Source organism: Neolamprologus brichardi, chromosome 2 (genome assembly GCF_056152115.1).
Source record: "Neolamprologus brichardi isolate AB-2024 chromosome 2, ASM5615211v1, whole genome shotgun sequence".
Taxonomy (NCBI): Eukaryota; Metazoa; Chordata; class Actinopteri; order Cichliformes; family Cichlidae; genus Neolamprologus; species Neolamprologus brichardi.
The window spans coordinates 11,593,348-11,620,709 of record NC_142105.1 but is presented as its reverse complement, the minus strand read 5'-3'; the positions used below and the strand labels follow the sequence as shown (position 1 = coordinate 11,620,709).

Here is a 27,362-nt window from a genome sequence, read left to right as displayed (position 1 = left end):
AGAGCAGGACAGTCACTTTTTATTTCCTATCACAGTTTTATAACTGATTGTTTCAGTACAACATCCCATCCTATAAACACTCTTCTCCATCCCGGTGTGAAACTTTTCTTTATCGCTCTTCTCTAAATTATAAAGTTCCTGATGTGCTCTTTTACCCGTCTTGTCCAGCAGTTGTAGCAAGCAGAAAGATAGTCTGAATGCTTTGTTGTGCCAATCACATTTGTTCACGTACAGGTGTGATCTATCTGTAGGAGCAAGGAGCTCACTATCAGTCCATCCGAGTCCAGGCTTTGTTGTACAGTCTAAGCAGAGAGGCTTAGACTTCCTCCTGCTCTACTAGCTGATACTTGGTTGTTCCTAAAGAGCCAAGACATATTCTGCCCCAAGATCTCCTACTAGTAGGACGGGCCTGAAACAGCCCAAGAAGCATCCTGGAGGCATCCTAGACAGAAGTGACACAGCTGTCAGCAACAGGTTCTCTGAGCAGAAACGTTGGCAAACTTAACATATCTCCTGAAAATGGCAGCTCTCCGCGGATACTAAACTTTGAGAGCGTGTGTGGGAAACCGTCCAGAAGTGGTGGCTCGTCATTTGCGACCTCTCGAAAACTCAGAAGTTGATGTTTTTGAACCGTAGCGGTGAGAGAGAGGAAGGACTAGCATCAACTAGCTAGCCGGTCGTCACGGCAATGCTACAAGAGCGTCTCTCAGCATGGGCCTGAAAAAAGTTCTGTCAGCCGAGGAAGGTGACGATATTAAGAAGTCGCTGGAGTTTATGACAGAGGAGATTTGTCTGTCAAACTGCAGCAGAAAGCCATCCTGGACCTGGTCGAGGAAGGTAAGGCTCTCCGCATCCAGAACGCCTAGAAGGATCGGCGGCTGGCGTACCTGGAGAACAGAGTGGCGGATTTGGAGCAGTACACCCGGATGAACGATGTCATCATCACGGGGCTTCGCATCAAACCCCGGTCATACGCCCGGGCGGTCGCCGCTGACAATGTAGGAGGGCCAGGAGAGGAAGATGTCAACTCCACGGAGCATCAAGTGGTTACCTTTCTACGGTCCAAAGGTGTGGAAGTGGATTATAACAACATTGAGGCTTGCCACCCTCTACCCCGAAAAAATGACAGTGACAAACCAGCCATCATTGTGAGATTTGCAAACAGAAAGCACAAAACAGTACTGTTAAAACAAGGAAAGAAACTGAAAGGATCTGATGTCTTCATGAATGAACATCTGATAAAAAGAAATGCGGACATTGCCAGGAAAGCACGTTACTTGAAGAAACAGGGAAAAATTCAAAATACATGGACCACCAACTGCAAAGTATTCATTAAACTCAATGGAACACCGGAACAAGCCAAAGTGTTGGCCATCAGAAATATGGAGGAGCTGGACAAATACTGAGGTTCAACTTACTCTGGAGGTATGAATACACATGTGACGTGACACAACACATGGCACAGTCCAAAAGAACTTCATCTGCATCCGGCAACAATATCAATATAACTCATTGGAATTCTCTTTATGATAATCTGGAACTGAGAACATTTCGATACACAGACCATAATGTTCTAGACTTAGAAAAGGATATAGACCCGGAAAATAATTTCTTCTACAACATCAGCAGTAACTGCTGCTACTTCACTGATGAACAGTTTAAGCACACCATCAACACGGAAAATAAATGATCAATAATCCATTTTAATAGCAGAAGTCTGTATGCCAACTTCAACAATATAAAGGAATATCTAAATGAGTTGACAAATCCATTTGGAATTATTGCCATTTCTGAAACAAGGATCAATGCGGAGAAAGGACTGGACTTTGGACTGGAGGGATATGATGTGAATTTTGTAAATAGAAGGAACAAGAGTGGAGGGGGAGTAGCTGTGTATGTGGATAAAAACCAAATTACAAGGTGGTAGAAAGTATGACAACTGTAATTGATAATTTATTAGAATAGAATTGAAATTTATATGGAAAAAGAGAAAAATGTAATAATTAGCTGTATATATAGAACACCTGGCTCTAGTATTCAAGTATTTAATGACTTCATAGAGGAAATATTCTCTAAAACAAATCAAAAAGTTATGTTTATCTGTGGTGATTTTAATATTGACCTGTTGAATCCGAAAAAGCATAAAATGACCGACGAATTCCTAAACACTATGTACAGTTTGAGTTTACATCCTAAAATAACCAGGCCTAGCAGAATTACACCACATTGTGCCACCTTACTTGACAATATTTTCACTAACAATATGGAAAACAACATTGTGAGCGGAATATTAGTTAAAGACATCAGTGATCACCTACCAGTTTTTGCAGTTTATGACACTAATTATAAGAGAAATCAGCATGAAGAACAACTGAGATACAGATGTGTAAGGACAGAAGAAACTATGAATGCACTTAAGAACGATCTATTAAATCAGGACTGGGACAATGTGTACAAAGAAACTGATATTGATATTGCATATGGCATATTTTTAAGAATGTTCATGGAATTGTACGATAAAAACTGTCCAACAATAAAATACAACAGAAAGCACAAATATTCAGATAGACCATGGATCACTAAGGGTTTACAAAATGCATGTAAAAAGAAAAATACACTCTATAGGGAATTCCTACAACAAAGAACAAAAGATGCTGAAAATAAATATAAAAAATACAAAAATAAGTTGACCAATATTATACGTGTATGTAGAAAGGAGTATTATAGTAAAACATTGAACAACAATAAACATAATATGAAGGGAATATGGGATGTTTTAAACGGTATCATTAAAAATAATTCTGGACAACAAAGTTATCCTCAATACTTTATTGACAATGGCAATATTATGGAAAACACTGCTGATAAGGTCAACAGCTTTAATCATTATTTTGTAAATATTGGACCAAAACTGGCAGAACAAATTCCTGAGTCACTGCCATCAGTAGACTGTAGTGAAAACCTGATTGATAGGAACTCTAACTCAATGTTCCTCACATCAGTGGAGGAAAAAGAAATAATTGACACTGTACACATGTGTAAATATAAAACATCTACTGATTGTAATGATATTGACATGAAAATCGTCAAGAAGGTCATTGAAGGAATTGTAGGACCTCTAACATATATTTGCAACTTATCATTTCAGACGGGAAAAGTGCCAAACAAAATGAAAATAGCTAAAGTTGTGCCGCTGTATAAAACTGGGGATAGACGCCACTTCACAAACTACAGGCCTGTTTCTTTACTACCACAATTCTCCAGAATCCTAGAAAACCTGTTTAATAAACGATTAGACAAATTCTTAGATAAATATAAATTACTCTCTGACAGTCAATATGGATTCAGATCAAAAAGATCAACATCTCTGGCATTAATCAAATCAATTGAGGAGATTACAAATGCTATAGATCAGAAACAGTATGCAGCTGGAGTATTTCTGGATCTCAAGAAAGCATTCGACACAATCAATCATGACATATTAATTAATAAACTGGAACGGTACGGGATCAGGGGGGTTGTACTGCAATGGGTGAAAAATTATTTAAATGACAGGAAACAATTTGTGAAGCTGGGTGTCCATTCCTCATCATGCTTGGACATTGCTTGTGGTTTTCCACAAGGCTTTGTACTGGGTCCAAAATTATTTATTATTTATATAAATGATATTTGTAAGGCATCTGATATATTAAAATTAGTATTATTTGCAGATGACACAAATATTTTTTGTTCTGGGGGAATCTAAAGGAGCTGCTGGATACAATTACTTCAGAAATGTGCAAAATTAAAAAATGGTTTAACAGGAACAAACTATCGCTAAATCTAAGTAAAACTAAAATAATCTTATTTGGGAATTCCCTTAGAAAGGCACAAGTGCAGATTCATAGAGATGGTGTGGAAATTGAAAGAGTACTTGAACATAAGTTTCTTGGTGTGATTATAGATGATAAATTAAACTGGAAGTCTCATATAAATCATATACATAACAAAATTTCAAGAAGTGTCTCAATCTTGAGTAAAGTAAAACACATTCTGGACCACAAATCACTCCACATTCTCTATTGTTCCCTGATTGCACCGTATTTGAATTACTGTGCAGAGGTGTGGGGCAATACTTACAAATGTTCGCTATCATCAATCTTTATATTACAAAAAAGGGCCATAAGGATAATCCATAAAACTGGTTACAGAGATCATACAAATCCACTATTCTTAAAATCAAAAATTCTAAAATTCACAGATCTGGTTCATTTTCTCACTGCACAAATTATATATAAAGCAATAAATAACCTGCTTCCTGACAATATTCTAAAAGTGTTTTCTAAAAGGGAACGGGGACACAATTTGAGGGGGGAATTAAATTTAAAACATCCTCATATCCGTACAACATTAAAAAGTTTTTGCATCTCTGTGTGTGGAGTGAAGCTGTGGAACAGACTAAGTAAAGATATGAAGCAATGTCCGAGCATGGCACAGTTTAAAAAGCGGTTTAAGGATATGGTTTTTACAGGGTACAGGGAAGAGGTAGAGATTTGATAGGGTGTTCTTGTCCAATATTTTCATGTGTGTGCGGGTGCACGGGTATGTTGGTATGGGTATATATATATCTGTAGGTTGTGTATCCTTTGAGGTGTTACTGGGGTTATTGAAAATGTGTATATGTGCGTATGTGTATATACGTATGTAGGGATAGATAGAAACTATATGTATAGTACTATAACTTATATATAAAAAAATGAATAAAAAAAAATACACATGACATATAATGTGAGGTATTTCTGTAGTCTATTGATTACTAGATAGTGGAAAAGGGGTGGGATTAAATAAGCTTATGCTTCTTCCTGCTCCTTTTTGAACATGAAAGTTATTTGTAGTTGTGGTTGCTCGTTTTCCTTTTGTTTTGCTTTGTTCATTTGTCTCTTTTAATTCTATGTTGTTGTACTTTTTCAACATGTTCAAAATAAAGATTCAATCAATCAATGTCCAAACCACATTATTGTGCTCCTTTTCTACTCTGAGCCCCTCCCAACTGGCTGAGCTCTTTACCCCAACATTTCCTTCACCTGTGAGGTCACTGCTCTCAGTTTCTGTTAGCAGGAGACAGTCAGAAATCTTAACAAAGATGCTGCTGTGAGCCGTTTAATAACCACTCTCTTTCACAGTTGGAATATAAAACAATCCTCCACTCACCGTATGCTGTAGAGCACGTTGCCGTTTTTAGAGATGCGTAGCAGCTTGTTGTCGGTGGTGACCTCATGAAAGTTGGCCCCCTTCTCGTTGGCAAAGAACAAGTCAGGTTTCCAGATGGAGTCCAACATGGAGGGGTCGAGGTCCAGCGAGTCGTCTGGATATTCGCTGTAGGCCAGCCGAGGGTCGTTCCACTGCTGTCTCAAGAAGATGTTCACTCTGTAGTCCTGCAAGGAGACACAGAGGATATGGAAGTGTTAGAGGTATGGGCAAGAAGGCAGAAGGAACTGTTGAGCAGCATCCAACAGTTTCTACTGAACATCTTCAAACATCTGGCTTGGTCTGAAGCTCTTATTATATTATTGCATGCCACTATAGTTAGTCCTGGTGGAATACACAACGGTCCACATTACTATCACATTCACAGCCTGGCAGTCCTATCTTTTCTCTCATTTTATCCTCATGTTCACTGCTGCATTCTTTGGAGGTCCAAATTCTTCCTGAATTGGACGAGGCAGGTGGGAAGGAAACTGCTTTGGCAGAGAAAAGGCTTCAGTGGGTGGTAATTTTGGGGAATGATTGGGCAAAACTTAAAAAAAACCAAACAATTCTGTGTCTTATAGATAAAGTGGTTTGAGAGGAAACTAGACTGCACCTGGTTTGAATACAAAATCTAGGCAATAAGCGACACTTTGGCCAAGTGTTTTTACAGAGCTGAAGTTTCCATTGGACGTTTTACAAATGCAGATCTGTGTGCATGTGGCTGCTGGTAGTAGAAAGTAGAGATGGCACGATACCACTTTTTTATTTCCGATTCCGATTCCGATATCATAAATTTGGATATCTGCCGATACTGATATGAATCCGATATAGTGTGTTTTTTAATCAATAAAACTGTTTTTTTAATATCTTGCTCCATTTTGTATAAGTTCATACTCAAGTTTAAATAAACAACAACACTAAAGCTATTCTGTGATTCGGAGATGAAATGCCGGTTTGGTAGCATGGCTACAAATACACACAGCTGCTCTATCACATGAGGCACACTGCTCCCACATGTTACGATTATGAGCCGAGTTACCCCGTGTAGCAAGTTTTGTGAGGTGCTTTTTTGATATTTAATGGATTGGATTACATTTTTTATTTCTCTCCGATATCCGATCCAGTAATTTACGTCAGTAAGACCGATACCGATATATCGGATCGGTCCATCTCTAGTAGAAAGTGTAATAAATGCCAGAAAATACTGCAAGAAAAGGTGTTTTTCCAGCCTTGTAGAGCAACCCAGAAAAGCAAGAAAACTCATTAAAAGGAGAGTCTGATAATGAATATTAAAAAAGCGTCTTCATATGGATGAAGCATATTCATAAAACCGTAGTTACGCAGTTGGTAACAGCTGGATTTCGACTCGCTGTTCTTGTTCTGTGTGGATAATCTGTTAACTTAATTTTCCTTGAACATGTAAGTGTGTTGTAGTGGTTTGTTACGATGTGTTGGTGTCGTATGTTGACACACGTGCTGAGGGCAGAGAGTGGAGAGCAGTAGGAAAGACGCTGTAATGTTGTTCTTTTTTTTTGGGTTTTTTTTGCCTACTTCAGCCTTAAATTAACATGTAACAGCAAAAGCTGTAAAGCACAACTGACACACCTTGAACAGAAGGATGTTAAAATATATCCACGGGGAAATGTTGTCTTTAAAAAATAAGAAAAAAAATGTGGAAAAGGGAGAAAAAAGGCTCGTCAAGGGTCACCGCACTGCTGACTCACGAAGCTGTAACTCCATATGGAGGACCGGATCGACAGATACAGGCAGACGCAGCAACGGAGTGATGGACAGAGCTGAGCGGGTGGTTATGGGTCTTTATCCATATGTCATTTCCACCTTTATGTGAATGTAAGAGATTTTACTGATGGTGGTGACTTGTAGCCTTGAGCTAAAGCACAGATCTGTTTCCTGTCTGTGAACCTGTGTGATCTCTCAGATCCTGCTCAGCCTCGGGGTATTCAAACTACTCGGCTTTGTGCTTTTGTTTTCACAATCTCTATTTGTATTTCTGCACTTATTCTTGGGGTTGTGTGTTGCCAGAAATCATAGCTAGATGGATGTGGAGCGATACGATGAAGAACACAAATGGAAATATTGTGCTTAATGGCCAATCAAAAGAAGAGAATTTTTTTTTTATTACATTTGATTAAAAGACAAAAAAGTGTTATTCATGACACATGAGTACACATCCTGGCCACAAAGGACCATCAGGAGTTAGTTAAGTTTTGTTAGTGTATACAGCCTCCTACAATTCTCATCTTAAATGTTCTTCCTCACCAAATATGGGCAATATTTTAAACAAGGAGCTCTGCATTCAGGCGGCTCTGAATGTTCACTTTCAGTTTTTCCTCTGATTGGATCTGTCAGCACACAGTGCTCATAAGTGCTGCTGATTATGGCTCATCTGGATCACATATTAGAATGTTCATTTTTGGTTTCAATAGGTTTTATCCAGCTGCAGTCTGAATCAATGGATGTCAGATCAAAAACAGAGCACAGAAATTAACCTCCACCATCTCTCGCATAGTCAGACCTGACTGAACTCGACAGTCCGTCTGCCCTAGACTCAAAAGGCTTTTTACTTCATTTCACCTCAAAATTAAAACGCGGTGTGGGAAACGTGGTTGCAGTATGACAACACGGACAACTGATTTAGGTTTCGGTATAAAAATAATTTGACTGAGATCACATAAAGACCATGGTTTGGTTGAAGGTTAGGGATGGGTGGAGAGTCTCCAGTAGATGCTGTCTGAATCTCTGTAATTAGTGGCTGTACTAAAGTAAATCATTGAGCATTTAAATGATCATCTGATTTTTTCTGTCCCTCAGATCGTTCCCTTCTTCTCTGCGTTAGAGTAGAACTAGCCTTTACACTGGTTTCCCTGTATTTTATCACCTGTATCGACACATTTCTGCCTCTGTCCCGTGTCTCCCCCCTTCTCACACTGCTCTGTAAATTCTCTGCATGTGCAGTGCAATCGATCCAGGTAGAAGATATGAACCGCTGCTCCCGCAAAGCTTTGTTGTATAACCCCTCCACCACCCATTCTCCATTTCCTGTTTCACAATCAGAGATGGAGTCTCTGTATTGAGTGTGGGATGACATTTAGCTTGCCCCTCCATCTCCCTAATTGTCAATTATTCTCAGAACATGGAGCCACTCCGGCCAGGCTGGAGCCATCATTAAGCGGCGTGGCGTAGCAGAAAAGTATCGCAGGGACGAGGTACGGCGTGCCAGCAGCCCCGGCGGGTGGCATTTAAAGGAGCAATGAGCCACAGTGCCATACATGTGTGTATGTGTGTGAAATGCAGTCACATGGCAATCAGCCCCAGTGAGCCCCAGTCGCCGTTTATCACTGTTTATTACACTGAATATCTCACATGAAACAAATGAGCCTGACCTTTCAAACGAGTCACCTTTTCTTCTGCTTGAGAATATGATGAATATCCTGAAATGAAGCCGAGATGAGGAGCGTCTGTTGATGCAGTGAGCCAACGAGGAAATACAGAGGAGCAGAGCGAGTGTATGCCAGGACCATCAGTCACTGACGGGCCTACGGTTTGATATCAGCTTGGAAAGGGCAAAAGCTGGGCAGACAGGAACCTGATGAAGTTTCTCAAAACAAAGATAACTAGAAGGGCACTCAGCGATCACAGGACTCCACTAGAACTAGTGCCCCATTGTGCAGTTCTACACCACAATCAAATGGGTAAAAACACCCAAACCTGGCAGACGTAATCAACATTCAGTCATCATGCACATGTCAGGTCAGTCGGCTTCTCTGCAGTCAAAAGAAGATTACTGTATCCATCTGCAGTAATGTATATCCAGTGGTATGGCGTTCTATGAGCAGAATAGAAGTCAACACATTAATGAAATGTTGCAGTAAAGGGGGGTTGCAAAGCTGCTTGACGATCTGCAGTAGGTTGGAAAATGCTACATAGTCAAATTCAATGGAAATAAATGCCCTCTCAATGTTTTGGTTTACCACTGTGAATTAGTCTTACACTGTTTATTTATATTCATTTGCCTTTGTTGCTAACTTTATTATGTATGTGTTGAGTGAATTGCAGCTCAATGTCATCTCAGTGAATCCACAGTCTTTGTAGCATTGGCCACACTCCTCTCCCTCCTATGTCCCGCCACTGGTGGTCCTGATTTCCCCTCAGTTCTGTGTCCCGCTAACACGCCACACTCAAATGGTGTTAATATTGTATGCTACATGAGGTTACTGAACTGTGCTAACACTCACCCTTTTTTAAAAAAATAAACTCGAAATAAAAAAGTCTCAAACTCAGGGTCATTGTACTGATCGTCTGTGTTCAACTGTTTATGAGCTTTGTGAATCTGTACCCAGTCTGTACCCAGGGGGTGATATACCCTCTATTTACAGACTTCTGAAGATCCACAAAGAAGGAGTCCCACTCAGACCCATTAGCAGCATAAACTCAGCCACCTAGAACATTTCCAAGCCCCTCGCCACCATCCTCGCGCCCCCTGCGGGGAACACACCCCATCACATTAAAAACTCCTCTGACTTCACCAACAATTTCCAGAAACTTACTCTGGATCCAGGTGAAACCATAGTGTCCATTGATGTGGTCTCTCTCTTCACTGGCATACCTACAACTTAGGCAGTGCAGACTGCAGAACCAGCTTCACTCCGATCAGACCTGCACACTGTTAAACCTCGGCCTCACCACCACATATTTTAAACACAACGAGGGTTTCTACAGACAAAAACGTGGATGTGCTATGGGCTTCCCGTGTCACCTATTATAGCCAACCTTTACATCGAGGAAGTGGAAAGAAAGGCTCTGGGCTTGTTTAAAGAGACACCACCTAACCACTGGTACAGATACGTGGATGACACCAGGGTCAAAATCCAAACCCAAGAAGTAGAAGCCTTCACTGCTCACATCAACTCAGTGGATTGAAACATAACAGTTTGCTGTTTCTGGACTGTGCTGTGTGCATGGAGGAGGATGGAAACCTCAACACTCAAGTTTACCTGAAGCCCACACACACAGACCAATTTCTCCTCTTTGACTCCCACCACCCTGTGGAACACAAACTTGGAGTAATCAGGACACTACAACACCAGGCAGAAAATGTTCCCTCTAAGCCTGAAGGGAAAAAGAGGGAACCCACACTTGTAAAGGAAGCTCTTAAAACATGTGGTTATCATCAAATCAGCAAAGGAACACAGGAAAAAGGTCAGAAACCAACTATGGAGAAACAGAAGCACAAACAGAACAACACTCTCATCCCTGTCATCAGAGAAACTGAGGGTGGGGCTTACAACACCAACTGCCTGCCAGCTGTCTGCCACAGTCTGAGAACCTCCCCAGGCACCCACTCACATCTTGATCTTAGCAAGTCACATGATGGGGTGAGGTAAGGTCTCACAATGGTTTTACCTGAAACCTCTGCTGATAATGACCCACACCTTTTTCACACCTTGGCTCATGTGATGGTGCAGATGATCAATAATGGGTCAACAACCCTCTTAAGGGACACTCCCACTAGGGTTAAATACCTGAGCTTAAAAAACGCTTCTTGGATGAAACGTCTTCAAGAAACTTAAAGAAGTCCAGACACTTTTATTTCCAAGCTCCTTAGATGGTTATGGTTATGTCACTGTCCAGTCCTGTTTGTGCTCCTGATGTTTGTATTTGCTCTCATTTTGTTTGTTTGCTGTTGAATGTTTATAAACATCTCTAACCTGCAGCCAGTTTGTGTGAGTAAATCTAAAACATGTACTCACTGGATCTACGTGGTCACATTGAATAATGCACATGTCCATTTCCTTTTAACAAATATGAGACATAAACAAACTCGTACCAGTGTGTTCGTCCAACTGCTCTCAGAAGCACTGGTAACAACAAGAGGTTCAGGTTCAACACGTTGACGTGAGGTCGCAGCGCCGAGTTTCCAATGGTAGGGTATGTTTATGATCATTTATCAGACTGAATACTATTACTAATATGACTCTAACCCTAACTCTTTGAGCCTACTCCTCACAGTCTACAAAGGATTAAACCATGCTTATATACATTTGCAAAGAAAAACATTAAAAGTGCCCAAAAATGAAAATGCATGTCTTAGTTTGCAATAGTAAAGGTTAAACCTGATTTATTGTGTGTAAATGAGCTTCAGAGTCCTAACAGAATCCAATCTGTGATTTTAATTCTGAAAGTGAGCAGAGCGAGCAGCTTTTCCTTTCAATTCATGAACTATAAATTTTTTTTTTTTCAAAATGGATAAATGAGGTTTACTTGCATTTTTGACTATGAGCTTTCTCAGCCTGAGAGACACGGACACCCTGCAGTTAATGTTCTATCTGCAAAGATATTTTATTTTGAAATGCCCTGCAAGCATTTAATTGTTTCACTGGAAAAAGTGGTCACACTGCACATTCATTTGGTCTATAAAACCTCATCATTATGGGTCAGAGGCTCCTCGTGGCTGCAGATGGACAAACATTAAAATGCAGAAATCAGCAAGCGGACATCAAATCTGTCTCGGACCAAAATGAGGGGAAAGTAATTTGAATGCACAAATGATTCATTTCAGGGAATAGTTCAGTGTTAGGAGAGCAGATGACTCATTTATTAAAAACGTTTATACTGAGGCAGCTTCATATTAAACCCTCCTATCTGAGAACGAGACATGAGGCCGTCGGACTGTTAAGTGCTACCCTGACATTACCATCTACCGTCGATGTGCTGTTATGAAACCATCAGCAGAGGAACTGCTGTACTTACACAATACCTTGCTCATTTCAGCATGTATTAAACTCAGGCAGTAAACCACGCATGAAAGGACGCAATACTCTTCCTCCTCTTCTTCCTGCAGCAACAACAACAACAACTACAGCGGCAGTCACATTCTACTTCCATGCCTGTCATAACATCCTGCCGTCTCCTTGGATGGCGCTCAGGAGGAGGTAGGAGGTCACGGAGGCTCGCACATTATGGTGGCACATCTGCGCGTGGAGAGGGAAACATGCTGTCTTCAGCATGCGGCCTGGGAAAAAGCCAAAGCTGCGCCTGCAGCTCTGTGAGATGTCGGAACAGTTTACGAGAAATCCAGGAAGCAAGCCTCTGCCCAGATCTCGAAAGAGGCAAGGAGGGTGCCGACGCGTTAGACCTGGACCGTTCAAGCTTGGCGTGCCCAATTTAAACTTCTAATTAAATCACCCACCTGAAACCTGTTTGATGATGAGAAACTTTTGCCTTGAGATGGTTACAGTTTCCCATGAATGTGAAGTCGCAAATCAAAAACTATAAAATGATGATTTTGTAGACATGTGAGAAAGAAAAGTGGGAGGCACAGAGCTGCAGCACATCAGTGGAAGACAGCGGTTATATATCTGAAATGAATCTGGTTTTCTGTCCCGGGGTAACATTTAGATCAGCGCTGTATGAAATATGAGCACAAAATGAATCTTTTGATGCATTTTCACTGACAAAACTTCACAAAGTTCATTCCTTTATTCTGACTCCACAGACAAAAACACGGCAGATTACTTTACTGCAAGATTTCCTCCCTCGATGACTCACAAACACACATAGTGCACATTTATACACACGAGTCCAAATTAATGAGATAAAACTCATTAGTGCACATGAGGATAACATTTTAGATAACCTGACATATATATGAAAGAAAAGCTTGAAGCTCACTCTCATACTATGATCACATGGTTTATATTTTCTGTCATATGCTTTGGTATTAGAAACGTGTACTCTGGGTATTAACAGGCTGAGTTCACTGTGCAGGAATATCGCGATTAAAATATAAACCCAGCTGTTTGTCATGCTGCATGGATTCACATCTACTTCTTTTGCTTTCACACTTGTGATTATTAAACTTTGTCCCAGACCTGAGCTGAATTAAATCATACCTGACTTGAAATCCCAGGACCAGGCTAGGCTCTTTCTTTACAATTAAAAGTTGTTTCATCCTCTTTGAAATTATATCAAAATGTATGAACTGTGTTAAGAAAAAAAGAAACAGCAGCTCAACACTTTTTAATGTAATACATGTCTGAGTTATGATTTTGGAATATTCTAATAATCAGTAATCAGATGTTTAAGGTTTCAGTGTGTGTGTTTTACACGCTGTAAGTGCACATGTGCTACAAAGGAAGTGTGAAAGAATGAAGAGAGATTGTGTGTGTGTGTGTGTGCGTGTGAGAGAGAGAGTGAGTGGGAAGAGCGCTGAAACAGGAATAAAGCCGCGTACCGGTGGGACTTTAGCGAGCACTGCGCCATTCTACTCACTCCATCTATCAGTGACCCGCCCCAGCAACTCGGTGGATACATGCACGTGTGCACTTATGTCTTTGTGAGGACCCGTCGAGGACATTTTAGAGGTTTAGACATTTTTTGGTTTTGGTTTTGTGATGGTTCTGGGTAAGGAACACAAAATATACTTCTCACAAACATAGCTAGACGTGTGTGTGTGTGTGCGTGTGTGTGTGTGCTGAGCATGGAGTGTAGTTACACACTGCAGTGAGCAGCGTCCTTGCTGCTGCTCGCTCTGTGTTTCGCCTCCTGAGGTTTAAAATGGATTTTCTGCTTTGATAAAAGCTGATAAATCCAATTATATCAGTGCTTTGCTTTTTCCTATAATCCACCATTTGAGAGATTAGAGCACCAGCACTGACTGTGGTCTGCAGTGTGTGGACTGACTCTATGGTCTGTTATATTTGGCTTCTATATCATCATCAAAACACTCATTCAGGTCTCTGTGTCACATTGGGTCTTCCACATGTTTTCATTTTCTCACAGAACTTTATCCGAGCACTGGAAACCACCACAAATTGATCTCGTTGGTCTATAGATGGTGTGTCCAGAGCGTAAAGCATTTCCATGTGTGGTCTACGTCTATGACATAACTTTTTAGCTCCTGTTATGACAGGGCAAGTGAGAGTGGATAAGAAAGGTGGGAGAGAGGGGAGGAGGAGGGTGGATTCAAGCTCAGGCCTGTGCAGTAGGTCACCTGTTTAACCCAGTGAGCTTTACTGAAGCAGGTGGGGTGCGGACATCAGCTGAACAGGTATTAAAGGTTTCTCTGTGTTCTTCTGCTCATCATTTTAATGAATAATACTGCCACAAAGTGTTATTTTCTTCAGTTTTTCCATTGATTTTGCTTCTGTGAGAGAGAAAATCTGGATTTTTTTTCTGCATGTTGAAGATCTGTAGAAGCCACCAGATTCAGTGTGTGCGTGTGTGTGTGTGTATGTGTGCGTTTGTGTGTGTACTGTGGGATGTTCATGCTGGGATACTCTGGTTTACTTTGTAGAAGTATGTTTGTTTCAAGTCTACCTTTGCTGCTAGGCTCTGCCTCAGTCTTTATTTCCTCCTTCCTCCTTCCTTTCTACCATTTCTCTGCTCTTTTCTCCTTCCTCCATCCTTTCTTCTTCCAAACACATTATTCTTTTATCATTTCTATTCTCCCACGTGTTTCCCTCTTTTTTCCTGGTCTTATGTTTATTTTTAAAGGAATAATGTAATATGAGGCAAAGCACTGGGCACCTTCACATTACACCTACAGGAGCCCCTCAGCCACGAAGTTCCTGACGCACATTTTCTGTGCTGATGTTAATGCCAGAGGAGATTTGGAGCTCTGCAGCGTCTTTGCACTACAAGCGTCAGCTGCGAGCCCGCTCTGAGCTGCTGTGGTTGCTAAATGCTTCCACATACAGCTGATTGTGGAATATCTAACAGGACACACATTTCTTGTCTTGTCTTGTGCTCAGTGAACTCCTCTCACTGTGTCACAGATGTTGGTAGAGGCAGACTGCATGGCCAGGCACTTGATTTGAATTCACAGATGAAGTGGTGTAGCCCAGTACTTTTGTCCATATGGTGTATGCTCATTGGTAACGATCCGTGTGTGGCTTTGTGAGAACCACTCTGCAAACTCTGGTGTGGTTTGCTGTAAAGTAGCAACCGCAAGAGCAGATCTGAGGCCTCCAAATCTGAGATCAAGAAAAATCCTGGGTTACTTCCTGTAGTTTGGGAGTAAGGTGATGTCATGAATGGTCAACGGATGCATCTCACTGGGATTCCTTGGTGCTGTCTCTTTGAGTTTTGCTGACACTGCGGCCTCACTTTGGATTAAAGCTAAACGCCAGAAACAATACAGTTTTTGTCTTTCACAACTTTCTAGACTCTCTCTATTACCCGAGCTCTTTCACTCGGATGAGATAAATGTCATATATTTTTTCAAAATGGGCTATGCAATTTCCCCTAGCAGCAGGACACTGTGTTTCTGTTTGGAACAGTAGTTAAACAGTGGGAAACGGCACGCTGTTGAACACTACTGTCAGTATTTACTGCAGCAGCAGGAACGTGTACAGCGTGTCAGACTGAGTCAACTTAATGGGCTCGCTGGCACACAGGTAAACTGAAAGACTTTAGATCTGACTCGCAGGAAAAATGCACTTTTGTTTTGGTGTTTTTACAATGTTTTCTTTGCTAACAGGATGGCAGAACATAAAACCTTCCTTTGACCTTCAACTTTTAGGGCCTTGAAAACCAGTTTTTCAAACAGTACTACCTGCCAGAGACAGGGAGCTGTGGGCTGTTTCACAGGAGTGTTTGTGTGTTTGATAAATTCTAAAGCTGCTCGGGCAAAAGCAAACAGGGAGGAAAATAAGGACTTTTCTGGGGTGCTTGGTCACGCTGATCAAAACAGCCTTTTACTACTAGATGCAAAATTCCTCAAAGTAAAAAAACACAACACCACATTACACGTGTGCACGCTGAACGATGTTCAATCTGCGAATGTGCCCGAGGCCCTGCAGAAGGTTCACACAGCTGACAAGTTCAGAGCTCTCATTGGATGAAGAAGTGATTCATGTATGTTTTGAAGGTTAGCGTCACGAGCGTGCCTCGTTTTTGCAAACACTTACAGAGGCAGCGGATGCTGAAATAGCCTCTGTTGTCACACACATGCGAAGACACACAAAGGTTGGTTAGTGTCATATCGGCTCTGAGCCTTGTTGCTCTGTGAAGGTTGCTGGTTGAGTTATATTAGCACTAATGGGTTTTCTGTGTAATGATTGAGCGTAAATTTCCACTCCACTGCGTACAAACAGGCACGGGGCTGCTACGTTGTTATGCAAATGGTCGCGGCAGTGATGCGCTCTAACAAATGAAGTGTAGCAAATGGGAGACGGGGTCAATGAGGCAGAGAAATTTCGAAACGCTCACAGGGCAGAACGTTTTTAATTTTTAAAGGGAAATAAAAGTGAAACTTTTGGATGTGCTGAATATCGGTGAAGCTTTCGTTTAAATTAATTGAATTTTTCAGGGCGGAGTTACCCGAGCTGAAACACAGCCGCGACGAGACGTGACAGTTTCTATTAGTTGCCCGACCGTCCGAATCCATGCAGACAAAAGTGACAAATAAATGATGTGAAAGTCTTTACACCGAGGTGTGATATGGAGAATAAATCAGCTCACCATTGTTGTTTCGGCGATGGACCCGAAGCTGTTGATGAAAATGTTGCAGGTTACGTTGACAGGCGGACCTGGAGAGAGGGAGCAGAGAGACACGAGAAGTTAGAGTTCATAATATTTATGCAGACAGAAGACGTGGAGACGTGTTCGTCATCACAGAACGTGGAAACCTGCTCGTGAGAGCTGACTGCAGAGCTCAACACTGCATCAACACTGCAAGCAGCTTGAATTTGAGTCGGTATTGAAGCTGTAAAGAGTGAATGTGTGCATTGTGGGTAATAATTTCTGATGAGCCTTTAGATGTTGTTCCACTTCTAAAAGAGCTTTCATTGATTTGACTACTTTCACTGAGGACATGTTGAATTTCTGAGGAAATTAATTAAACTTAGGCATGAAACTTAGGCTGATTTTCCTCTGAGTGTTTGTGTGTGTGTGTGCGTGTGTGTGCGCGTGTGTGTTTTAAAAACCGAGCGAGGCTGACAGTGATCACTGACTTTTTTATGGGGCTTGTTGAAATTAAACAGCACAATATACAAATCATTAAAACATGTTAAAAACACAACAACCTTAAAAACACAGAGTAGTTTGGACCCGGAAGCAGTGTTCACATGTCATCACTTAATAACCGGATTTCTAGCAGAGTCAGGGGTCAGCATGGACACCCTGACTGATCTGCAGCTCCATGCACAACAAACTGTGACGCTCTGTGTATCCTGACTCCTTTCTATCAGAACCAGCATGAACATTTCCTGCAGATTGAACTACAGCAACCACTCTGTTGGATCGGACCACACGGACCAGTCTTCGTTTCCCACGTGCATCATCAGTGAGCCCTGAGCCAAATACTCACACTCACACATATTTCCAGCTTCCAACATCAACTCTGATGACCACCTGATATCTCCCATCCACTAACAGGTGCCATGATGGACAGGTAATCAGTGTTACTCAGAATGCTGGGCCTGGTTGGTGTCTGCAGCCTCCTGCTTTACATTCTCCTCACTGCTGATAATTGCTGCACTTTGTCGGGGTTGGTTTACAGCGTAAGATTCTTCTTGTCTTCTGAATCGATGTAAGCTGAGTGGATGTGTTTGCGTGTATCAGTCTGCATGTTGCCGGATATTAAAGCAGCAGAGAAGATTAAAGCTGAAGCGAGTTGATGGCTGACTGCAGGAAGTAAACAAAGTGAAAGAAACCTTCTGCTGCGGGAAAGTTGGCTTCAAACACTGGCTGAATAAACAACTCGCTTTTCCAGACTTAAACGTTCTGACGGCGTCCTACTGCCTGACAACAGCAGGAAGTGTGTCCCAGAGCCGCTGAGACGAGGAAATGCGCAAACCTCTCATTACAACTCGAGAAAACTACAAACGAGAAAACCAATTACACATCCCCCCGAGCCTTGAAAAGCCCTTTGGTCAAACTCGAGTGGTGTCAATAAACCCACAGTGTCTTTCAAAGGGAATCATAACAACCAAGACAGTCTGCCCTCTCTCTCCTCTCAGAGACGAGACACCGCGTCCAAGGTTGATGAGTTAGTTGAGGTGAGAGTCAGCAGCCTCGTGCACCATTCCACGATTCTTTGTCTCACTGGATTCTACAAACACAAATACAGTAAGACGCATGAACACCGACCCAGCAGTTCAGCTCTCCTCTGTTCCAATCACACTGAACCAACCCCAGCTTCCTCTAAAGCAAGTGTCGAACTCCAGGCCTCGAGGGCAGGTGTCCTGCAGGTTTCAGATGTGTCCTTGATCCAACACAGCTGATTTAAATGGCTAAATGGCTTCAGAGTTCGTGTTTTTTTCTCTTTTCTCTTTCCTTTCACTCATTATAATCTGTCTGAACTCTGAAAACTAAGTCAAGCTGCATCAATGAATGTAGAATAAAAAGTCAGTTTTCAAATATGAAACTAACATTTAATATGCTAAAGGTTGACACTATAATAAATCCTTGTAGCCTCAGTCAGTCAGTCAGATTATTGCATGAGCGATGAAAGAGCAGGTGGCGTGATAATGGCTGGTGCAAGGAATAAAACTAAATACTGAAACACAGATTCAACAAAACACCACTGAAATAACTAAATAAGACATTTATTAAAAACATTAGATGTGAGGATTAATAAGACAAAAGGTTTTGTGTCCAGTTTCAGCTTGAACCTGCAGGTCTGTGATTCTTCAGGCCGCCTCTAATAATTTGGCCTCCCAAGGTTCCCCAAAACAGTTTTGGGGAACCTTCTCTGTTAAACGGCTGATTGAACTCAAGTCTTCACATACACATCTCCACTGCAGACACCTGGTTTCAAAAAAATCACTCTTTTGAGCGTTCTCCCCTCTGACCTTCCTTATAAACATTTTTAGCACATCACGCTCACTGGTGTACTACACCAATAAAAATCCTCCCAGTAGAACCAATCACAGAGGCCTCGTCAGCTCTGATATCATGTTTCATCACAGTATCATCTCAGTCTGCATGTTTCCATTCATCAGGCTCAAAGAACTTCACAGCTCCAGTAGGAGCAGGATGATCCTCAAATGAAGCATTTTCCTTGTATTGGATTTAAGTCTGCAGACACAGTATGATCAGTTCTTTGTCTGTGAGATAATTACACTAATAACTGCCTACATATTTCAAATACATTTTTGTAAACAGATTACTGTAATCCGATTATTTTTAATCCATTTCCCATTAGAGATCTTAGAAAAAAATGTATTTGATTTTTAATGAGTCAAACGGCTGAATCACACATGTTGATGTAAGTTAAGGTCTCTCTCACACACACACAGTCTGCCTTTAATGTCCCTGGTTAAACTCGATGTCTAATTCTAACTGCTGGCGGCTAGCTGGAAATGAAGGAAGGGGTCTGGATTATTTTGAAGGCCAATTACGCTCTCTGTCACAGTGTGAGGAGTGCCGGAGGCATACACACAGACAGCTGCGGTCACCGGGTTGACGGCGTATGGTTAAAAGGTAAAAGATCATCAGAGGCTGGCACAGGCGATGGATGGTCATGTGACATCTACAGCATCATATTTACGCAAACGACAGATTAGTGACGCGGCCGTGTGAGGAAACGAGGGCGAAGCAGAAAGAGTGACTGAGAAACGGAGATATTAAATGAACCTAGTTGGTTTCCACTGTGGCAAAAGAAAGTGGCTGCATGCGAAATGAGTTTATTCCACTGTAGCAAAGAGAAATCACCGCATTCTGCAGGTGGAGGAGGAGAGGAAGACATTTAACCTGCCAGCATTTGGGGTTCATTTACTTCAGATGTGATAGATAAGGGATGCTCGAAGTAGACCCGTGGGAACTGTGGAAGATTAATGCTGGTTACAGTCACGTCTAACACTCACCGACTCTGCTGTGTTTCTGTTTGTTCTGCATCTGTCATCTGTCTTCTGCACGGTACCCAGAGCTCTCCAACCATGTAAATATACAGCTTATGTGTTTGGTATGCTTCAGATTTACACCCTCGATGTTAAATGCAAACTTTAAAATGCGAGAAGAAGAAGAAGATCAGAGCCGTCGGCTTTCAGGCTTCTCTCATTTCCACAAGTTTAAAATATTGTTTTGCTGCAGTCTGTCTTCTGAAAGGGAGCGTTTCTATTTTTCTAATGTTAATAGTTTCATGCTTTACTTCATCAAACCAAAGATACATTAACGTGCCTGAATGATCGAAATATGTTTTCCAGCCTGTATCTGTGTAGAGCAGAGGATTTTGGAGGAATATATGATGAAATATCACACACACACATATGATTCAGAGAAAGCTACTGGGTAATATTTTATGTAATGTGTGTACACTTTAATATAAAACCTACTGAGTCTGTAATTAAATACACTGAATGAAAATGTCTGTAACAATGTCTGTGCATTTTGTCACGTGTAAGATTAATTCAAGCACTGATATAAATTATGCAGCGCGTTCATTTTTTCTGTATCCATATTTTAATATTGTGCATTTTGTTAAAATCTGCATATTTTAGTGTAGCAAAACTTGTTTTTAAGACAAGTGGGCTCCTGGTAAACTATTATCCCTGCCCGACTTCACCCGCGTGATACGAGGTGAGCGCAGGCTCTGAGTGCATCACAGGGTTTATCCATAAAGCGGCTGGAATTACATTATCACCGTGATTTCTCTCAGAATGGCTTTTCAGGCCTAACTCGAGTCCTCTGACACGTTTCCTCAGCATCCCGGCTTTGTTCACAATCCCTCCTTCAAAGTCCTCTCGCTCCGTGGTGGGAGGGTGGTGAGGGGAGGATATCGCAATTTGTCTTTTCTTCCTGACGTCCCTCAGAGCACGTGACGCAAAAATCTGAGGAGGAGAAGGAGAAGCTAATACCTACTGAAAACCTCCTCCTTCTCCTTCTTTTCCACCACAGCGGTTCATTTAATAACCATGCAGTGAAGGAGAGGAGAGAGAGACAGTTTTCCATTATTGCTTCCCACTGAAGACAGAGACGAGAGGAAGAAGCAGCAGCTCGTTAAGTGTCACAGAGGACGGGTTGGCACCGAGTCACAGGATCCTGTAGCTTATATCGGCCTCAGCGTGCGAGCCAAGCGCTGAGAGCAGACGTGAGTGCGCTTCTACAGGCACGAGAACGGTTACATAACGCGCTCTCTGCATCATGAATGAAAGGGAGATTTCTCAATTAAACCGTCTGCTTTCAACTGCAGACAGAATCAGTTTCAGAATCTCATCACGTGCTGGCATATTTCTGAGTGCAGAGTCTTTTAATTAGTGCTCATTAAAATGCATGTGAACAATTTCAATTAACGGAACTATCTGTTCTTATGCAGATTTTATGTAAACACTGTTCAGAAACCTAAACATGAACGACCTTTTTTTAACTCTGGTTATACAGGATGTTAAAAAATTCGTCGTGGATATTTCTAAGCGGTGTCGGCGGTGGTGTAAGGCTTCCATCCTCACACACATGCTGATGTTGATGGTCATGCTGGTGTTAATGGTCTGTCCAGCTGTGGCTGAAATACCGTCAAAGGGGAATATTAATGTTGAAAACAATGTGAGTCTCAGCTCTTTGGACGTCTGTGTTCAGTTGCGTAAAGACAGCACCACACACACGTTTTTATTAGTTTTAAATTACTTTTTTTTTAGTTTCACACAATTGTTTCAGTTAGTTTGAAGTCTAATTTTTATTTTAGATAATTAAAATGTTTTTCACATCTGGTTTTAGTTTTTACTACAATAACCTCGAATACCAGAATACACAAACGTCACTTATCAAGCACAAAACACACAATTACACATATGCTAAAATAAACACAACCACACTTAGCATATGCTACAGTGCACAGACATGAAGGTGCACTGAGGCGTGCATGAACACACAAACACACAACAACCATTAATATAGATTTAGCAGCACCTACACACACGACTGTTGCAGCTGATAAAGTTTGATCACATGGCTCTTCATCCCTGCTGGCTACAGAACATCACACAAAGCTCAGTGAAATGGAAGCAAATTTGAAATGTCAGATTAATGCAAGGAGATGTGGAACTTTTCTTTTAAACTAATAAAACTCTCTTAATAATGAATGTGTAAGTAATTAGGCTACATTTTGTAAAAGTGCCTGAGGTTTGAACAAATTTGAATTTTTTTATTTTGCTTTGCTTTATAATGCTTTTACAATTATTCATGTCCACTAGCCCTCAGTAAAGTTAACACACACACACACACGCACGAACAGGCTAATCGAGGCTAGCGACTATGCTAGTCTGCTGAGGTGGAGCGGCTCGAATAATCCCGCTCTCTTTCAGCTGAACTCCATGTCCATGAAAAACAAGTGACAGCATTAATAAAGCAGGACGAAACAACCGGTCCAGCTCGGCCTCTCAGCACTTCTGCTAACTGCAGCTGCCGCAGCCATTTCCTGCAGAGATGCTGTAAACACAGCTCTCTCTCTCTCTGTGTGTGTGTGATTCCCCATCATGCCACACACACACAAGCTCCTGTCGTTTTCATAGGTTTTTGAAAATGACCGCGGATTTTAAATCAAATTGTTAAAACAGTTTGATAAAACACAGTCATTGTTTTATCAGATGCTCAAAAATGATTGGACAAATTTAATGTTTTAATAAATTCATTCAGTTATTTTATTTTTAAAAATAATTTAAATACGAGGATTATAATTGCTGTGCTTCCTTGATTGAGACGCTCTGCTGATCTGAGCCAAGTTATGGTAAACAGGCTGGTACTCATACATTACTTTCTACTATAAGTCTCATTCATCCTCTATATCAAAGTACTTTTATGTGCATATTTATCTAAGGAATGATACGAGAGAAATCAGAGTTGAGTATCTTACCCAATGGTGCTTCAACACATGGACTGAAGGGGGCGGGGACTGCTCCACCAAGTTTTTGATCGGTAGATGACCTGCTCACCAACCCGAGCCCCAGCTGCCCCGGTCATGGTCAGATTTGGTTACGCGCGGTGTATGGGTCAGTGACAGTGACTTTAGGGAAGCTGATGTAAACTTGCTTCAGTGGTTTGGCTGATTATTGATGTTTATTGGGGTGTTTAAGAGGAATAAAGTTATCTGTGGTCAGTAAGGTAGAAAAAAAACTCCTGTGGCACACCAGCATACTCCATACCAACAAAATACGTTAAATACAAATGAAACACTGATAATCTCAGAATACCTCAGTCTGCAACAACCACAACATGCTTCAGAGGTCACCATGAATTCTTGCAGAAAAATGAATGAATGAACACGTGTAGCTACATTTAAAAAAGTCAGTTTCCTCATTCAACAGATGAGAAATACTCCACTTAGCTTGGTGCCAGATGTGAACCGTATTGGTTCTTTCAGGCATCTTTCATTTGTGTTGTACTTGCCGGTCATCATCGTCTGCTCATTTTTCACTGTGAATCAGAACTGACAGGGGAAGAAGAGCTTGGTGGTGATCCAGGAAGTAGATGGGTCTAAATAGAGATAACATGAAGATGGCAGCCTGATAAACCTGCCGGGGAAGCGCATGTAATTGCTTTTTTAATGATTAATAGTTCAGCACCATTCCCTCGGCAGACTGGAGCCAACTTAACATTTCACCCTCACTGTGATTTTTAAACTGATGCTAGAAACAAACACTTTGCTGCCAACTGACGCTAGGAGCTGTGGATAGTAGAATGAGCCCGTGGGAGCATTTCTGCGTCAGCATGTCCTGAGGGGAAGTTTAAAGATGGCCGAAAACACGACCGCTTGGCCTGATTTTTCTCATCGCCACCCCAAGACAAGGCTTCCCACTTCCATCGTGGCAAAGCATCCGCTGCACAGCATGGTATGTCACGTCCTCCATGTGCCATATGTGAAAGACTGCAGGACACAAGCAGTGAAGCTCCAGTCCAGTAACACACAGCCCAGCTCTGTTTACACATTACACATTCAAAGAATTATCGCCTTTGCTGATTTTCCATCTATTTCAAAAACTAAGAAGTAGAAATCCAAATCAGGTGTCATTCTTCCACTGAAGTTCTGTCCTCTGTTGCTGTTCACAGACCAAGAAAACCAGTTTATTCAGACATTAAGGAACTGGATTTGGCATCATTGAACTCTCCATCACAGCCTTCTGTCAGCCTCATTCTGCGGTTCTTCTGCCAAATCGCTTTTTATGTAGCTGAATGTACAGCAACAAAAAAGATGCATATTTCATACGTGGTTATCAAGTGAATCCAAGCAGCTTGGCGCAGGCTTCAGAGATGATGTTGGCCGACAAACATGACATCCCTGCCCTCTTAATCAACCTCCAGTGACACTCTGAGGTCTTGCATCAGTCCTCGCAGTGTAGTCAAGCCTCTCGAGGGGTCTCGAGGGGTCTCAATCCCCATTTGCTGACAATGACTGCGATGACGACAGCCGGTCCTCCACCTTGTTCAAAAGACGGTGGTGCCATAAAGCAGGCACGGCTCAGTCTCAGGAGCAGATTTACGCTTTGATTTGAAGTGGAAGAGTGGAAGTTAAATCCAGTGATCCCTACTGTGGATTCATTCGCAAAGAGTGATGTGGAGCTAAATGCAAATCATACATTATCTATCAGGTTAACGCTGCATGGTAATCTCCTGGGAGGGGATCAGTTTAGTCACAGTGTAGCTAAACCCTACTAGCAAACATCGCATTGATGTTTTTTTGTTGATTGACTGTAACTAGTTGCAGTGACTACTTTCAATCACAAAGAAATTGCAAAGGTAGGAGGCAACCTCCAAACAACTGCAGTGCGACTGTTGCAACTCATCTCTTTGCAGTAGACGGGTTGACTCAGCTGGTTACATTTTGGTTGTTTTCCTTTATAAACGCAAGCTTGCTCAGCAACTGTGCCATTTTGCTGTTGAGCTGCGGGCGTGCATGGTCACTCTCTGTGGAGGATTTCTGTTTCATTTCTGTGAATATAGACAGCAACAGATTTGAAGTTGCTTTGAAAACAGGGACCGATTGCATCTGCGACGCAACCGTATCAGAGGCAGCAAGATCTCTCCTGCTCGTAGTAATGGCAACACGTTAACAGTTGCAACAACCAAACAGCAGTGCACATTTTCCGCTGTCATTTTTTTATCATCTGTACTCTACCCACAGTCCTCCGTCACGGAAAAAAAGACATCCCGGAGTGTTTCAGGAGAAGCTGTCACAGCCATGAAGCTGTCACAGTCTTAATGACGGGTTCCTCAGCAGCTGACAGCTGTAATATGAGCTTCAGCTACAGCCTGTATTTCTTTTCCAGTGCTGAAAATCACTGACACTCACTGTGCAATCACAGCCTGTATGAAGTCACGAGTCCTTCTATTCAATTATTCACCCAGCTCCAACAACACACCACCGTTCTCCACCTCCTGTGCCTTCGTAACACCCTCACTTCAGTTACCATCGTCACAACTATCACGCAATCAAAAGTAAATGATCACTATAGAAAACTGGGATGAAGGACGACACCGAGGAAGAAGCCGAGCTCTCTGCAGACACATCTTCCAGAGCTTTCTCTCGGCTGCACTTCTTTCCTCGTTTCATACTGCTGTCATGCTCTCCAGCGACTCTCCCGTCCTGTTCCTGCCTCGTCCGAGAGACAAAATTCTCTTTCCACTGCAGCATCCTTTATTTTCAACGTACTTATCGAGCCACCGGTGCTGACAGATCGGTCTCTGGGGACTCATCCTAACCCTTGTCCTCCGAACCTCTAATCATCAGTGTGGTGTTTACAGGGACCAATTAACCAGTCAATCTATCAGCTTTCCTCGCTGACATCTTCATTTTACAGCACCTCCCTACTGCGGCATACCTGGACCGCCAAGTGGAACTAATGAAGCGGCATAAATCAAGCACATGCCGTGCTTTTACAAGAGGGAAGAGTATAGGTGGTATAGTGGGCTACGCTCCATTATCAGGCCTTCGGAGAGTTGTAAAACACAGGTATCTGGAGGATTGCCTTGGCCCTGCTCTCCTATGCTTTATTTAACTCTCTCTTCTCCTGATGCCCAATTTGCAGTCCTCTAAGTGACACCTCAACACCCCAGCGGTCTGCCTGAATTTATTTCCAGCAACAAATGGCATCGAGCTAAACAAAGCAAAGGCGGCGGGGGGAGAAGAAAAGTCACAGGCTACAAATTAAATGAATAATACTCTGAATTACACAGTATCGCCTCTTTTGCAATTGAGCTGCCTTCAGCAAAAAAAATCCCACAATGGCTGCGAGACGTTAAATATTTATAAGGCGTCGTCTCAAGGCTATATGGTCCGGGGAAAGCAGTTTCACTCTTTTATTGAACTAATATATATTCCCTACACATGCCCGTGCAAGCTGAAGAGCAGGACTGAGGGAAAAGGGAGAAAACGGAGAGAGCCAGAAGGTTGTTTTTCTTTTCCGATCGCTGATTTTCTTCCATTATGTCCGAACGCAACAGCTGAGGAAGTGATCATCTCGTTCTCATCCACCGTGCATAAACATCAGAGCCGAAATGCCAGCTAGAGGGAAAAAAAGAGTTTCCCAGGGAACTTGAAAGCATCATAAATCCCCTGACTCGATAGTGAAACAGAGAAATAATGAACATTTTATCAAACCCCGAGAGCTTTATATTCCTGAAAGTTGCTCAGCACAACTTCGAAGAAAGTTCGCTAAAAGTCACGAAAAGATTTTGCACTTCTGAAAAAACGATCTTCAAACACGGTGTCGGTGCTGCGGCGGGACCGACGTACCTGCACAACTTCAACAGCCGCGCTGTCCCTCCGACCATGTTTCGCCTTTGTTGTTTACAACAAAGTCACCATGTTCCCTGACCAGAACTCAGGAATGATTATCAGAAATAACTCATGTCATACAACGATGACGTTTTAAATCCAAACAAAGGTCAGAAATACATCAGTTGAACCTTGACTGGCTGCCAGAGGAATCCAACGAGGAGGAGGAAACTCCAGGGTGAATAATGTGAACATTAAAGGCCCAGTTCCCATTTTTCTCTGGGAGTCTTTTTTCTCTTTTTATTCATTTATTTATGAAAACCAAATACAAAATATATAGAGATATATATAAAAGATATTTTTCACTGCTGTTCCAAACCTTTTAGGTGGATCTTTGCCTCCACTTTTAAAGTTTCAGATTTTCCACGAGATTTGGGGAGAAAGCTGTCGCTCCCTTTCAGCA

At 41.9% G+C, this 27,362-nt stretch overlaps 1 protein-coding gene and 1 pseudogene across 2 annotated transcripts in view; one reads left to right on the top strand and one right to left on the bottom strand.

Moving 5' to 3' along the window:
• glra1 (glycine receptor, alpha 1) overlaps positions 1-27,362 on the bottom strand; it is a 130,356-nt gene that overhangs the window by 56,897 nt on the left and 46,097 nt on the right. For both annotated transcript variants that reach the window (XM_087847243.1, XM_087847246.1), the window contains exons 3-4: positions 16,714-16,781; positions 5,191-5,414 (exon numbers count right to left, since the gene is read on the bottom strand). In XM_087847243.1, coding sequence (XP_087703369.1) covers positions 5,191-5,414; positions 16,714-16,781 — 292 coding nt within the window. The remainder of the gene's footprint in view (positions 1-5,190; positions 5,415-16,713; positions 16,782-27,362) is intronic.
• LOC148106078 (uncharacterized) lies at positions 712-1,406 on the top strand (annotated as a pseudogene).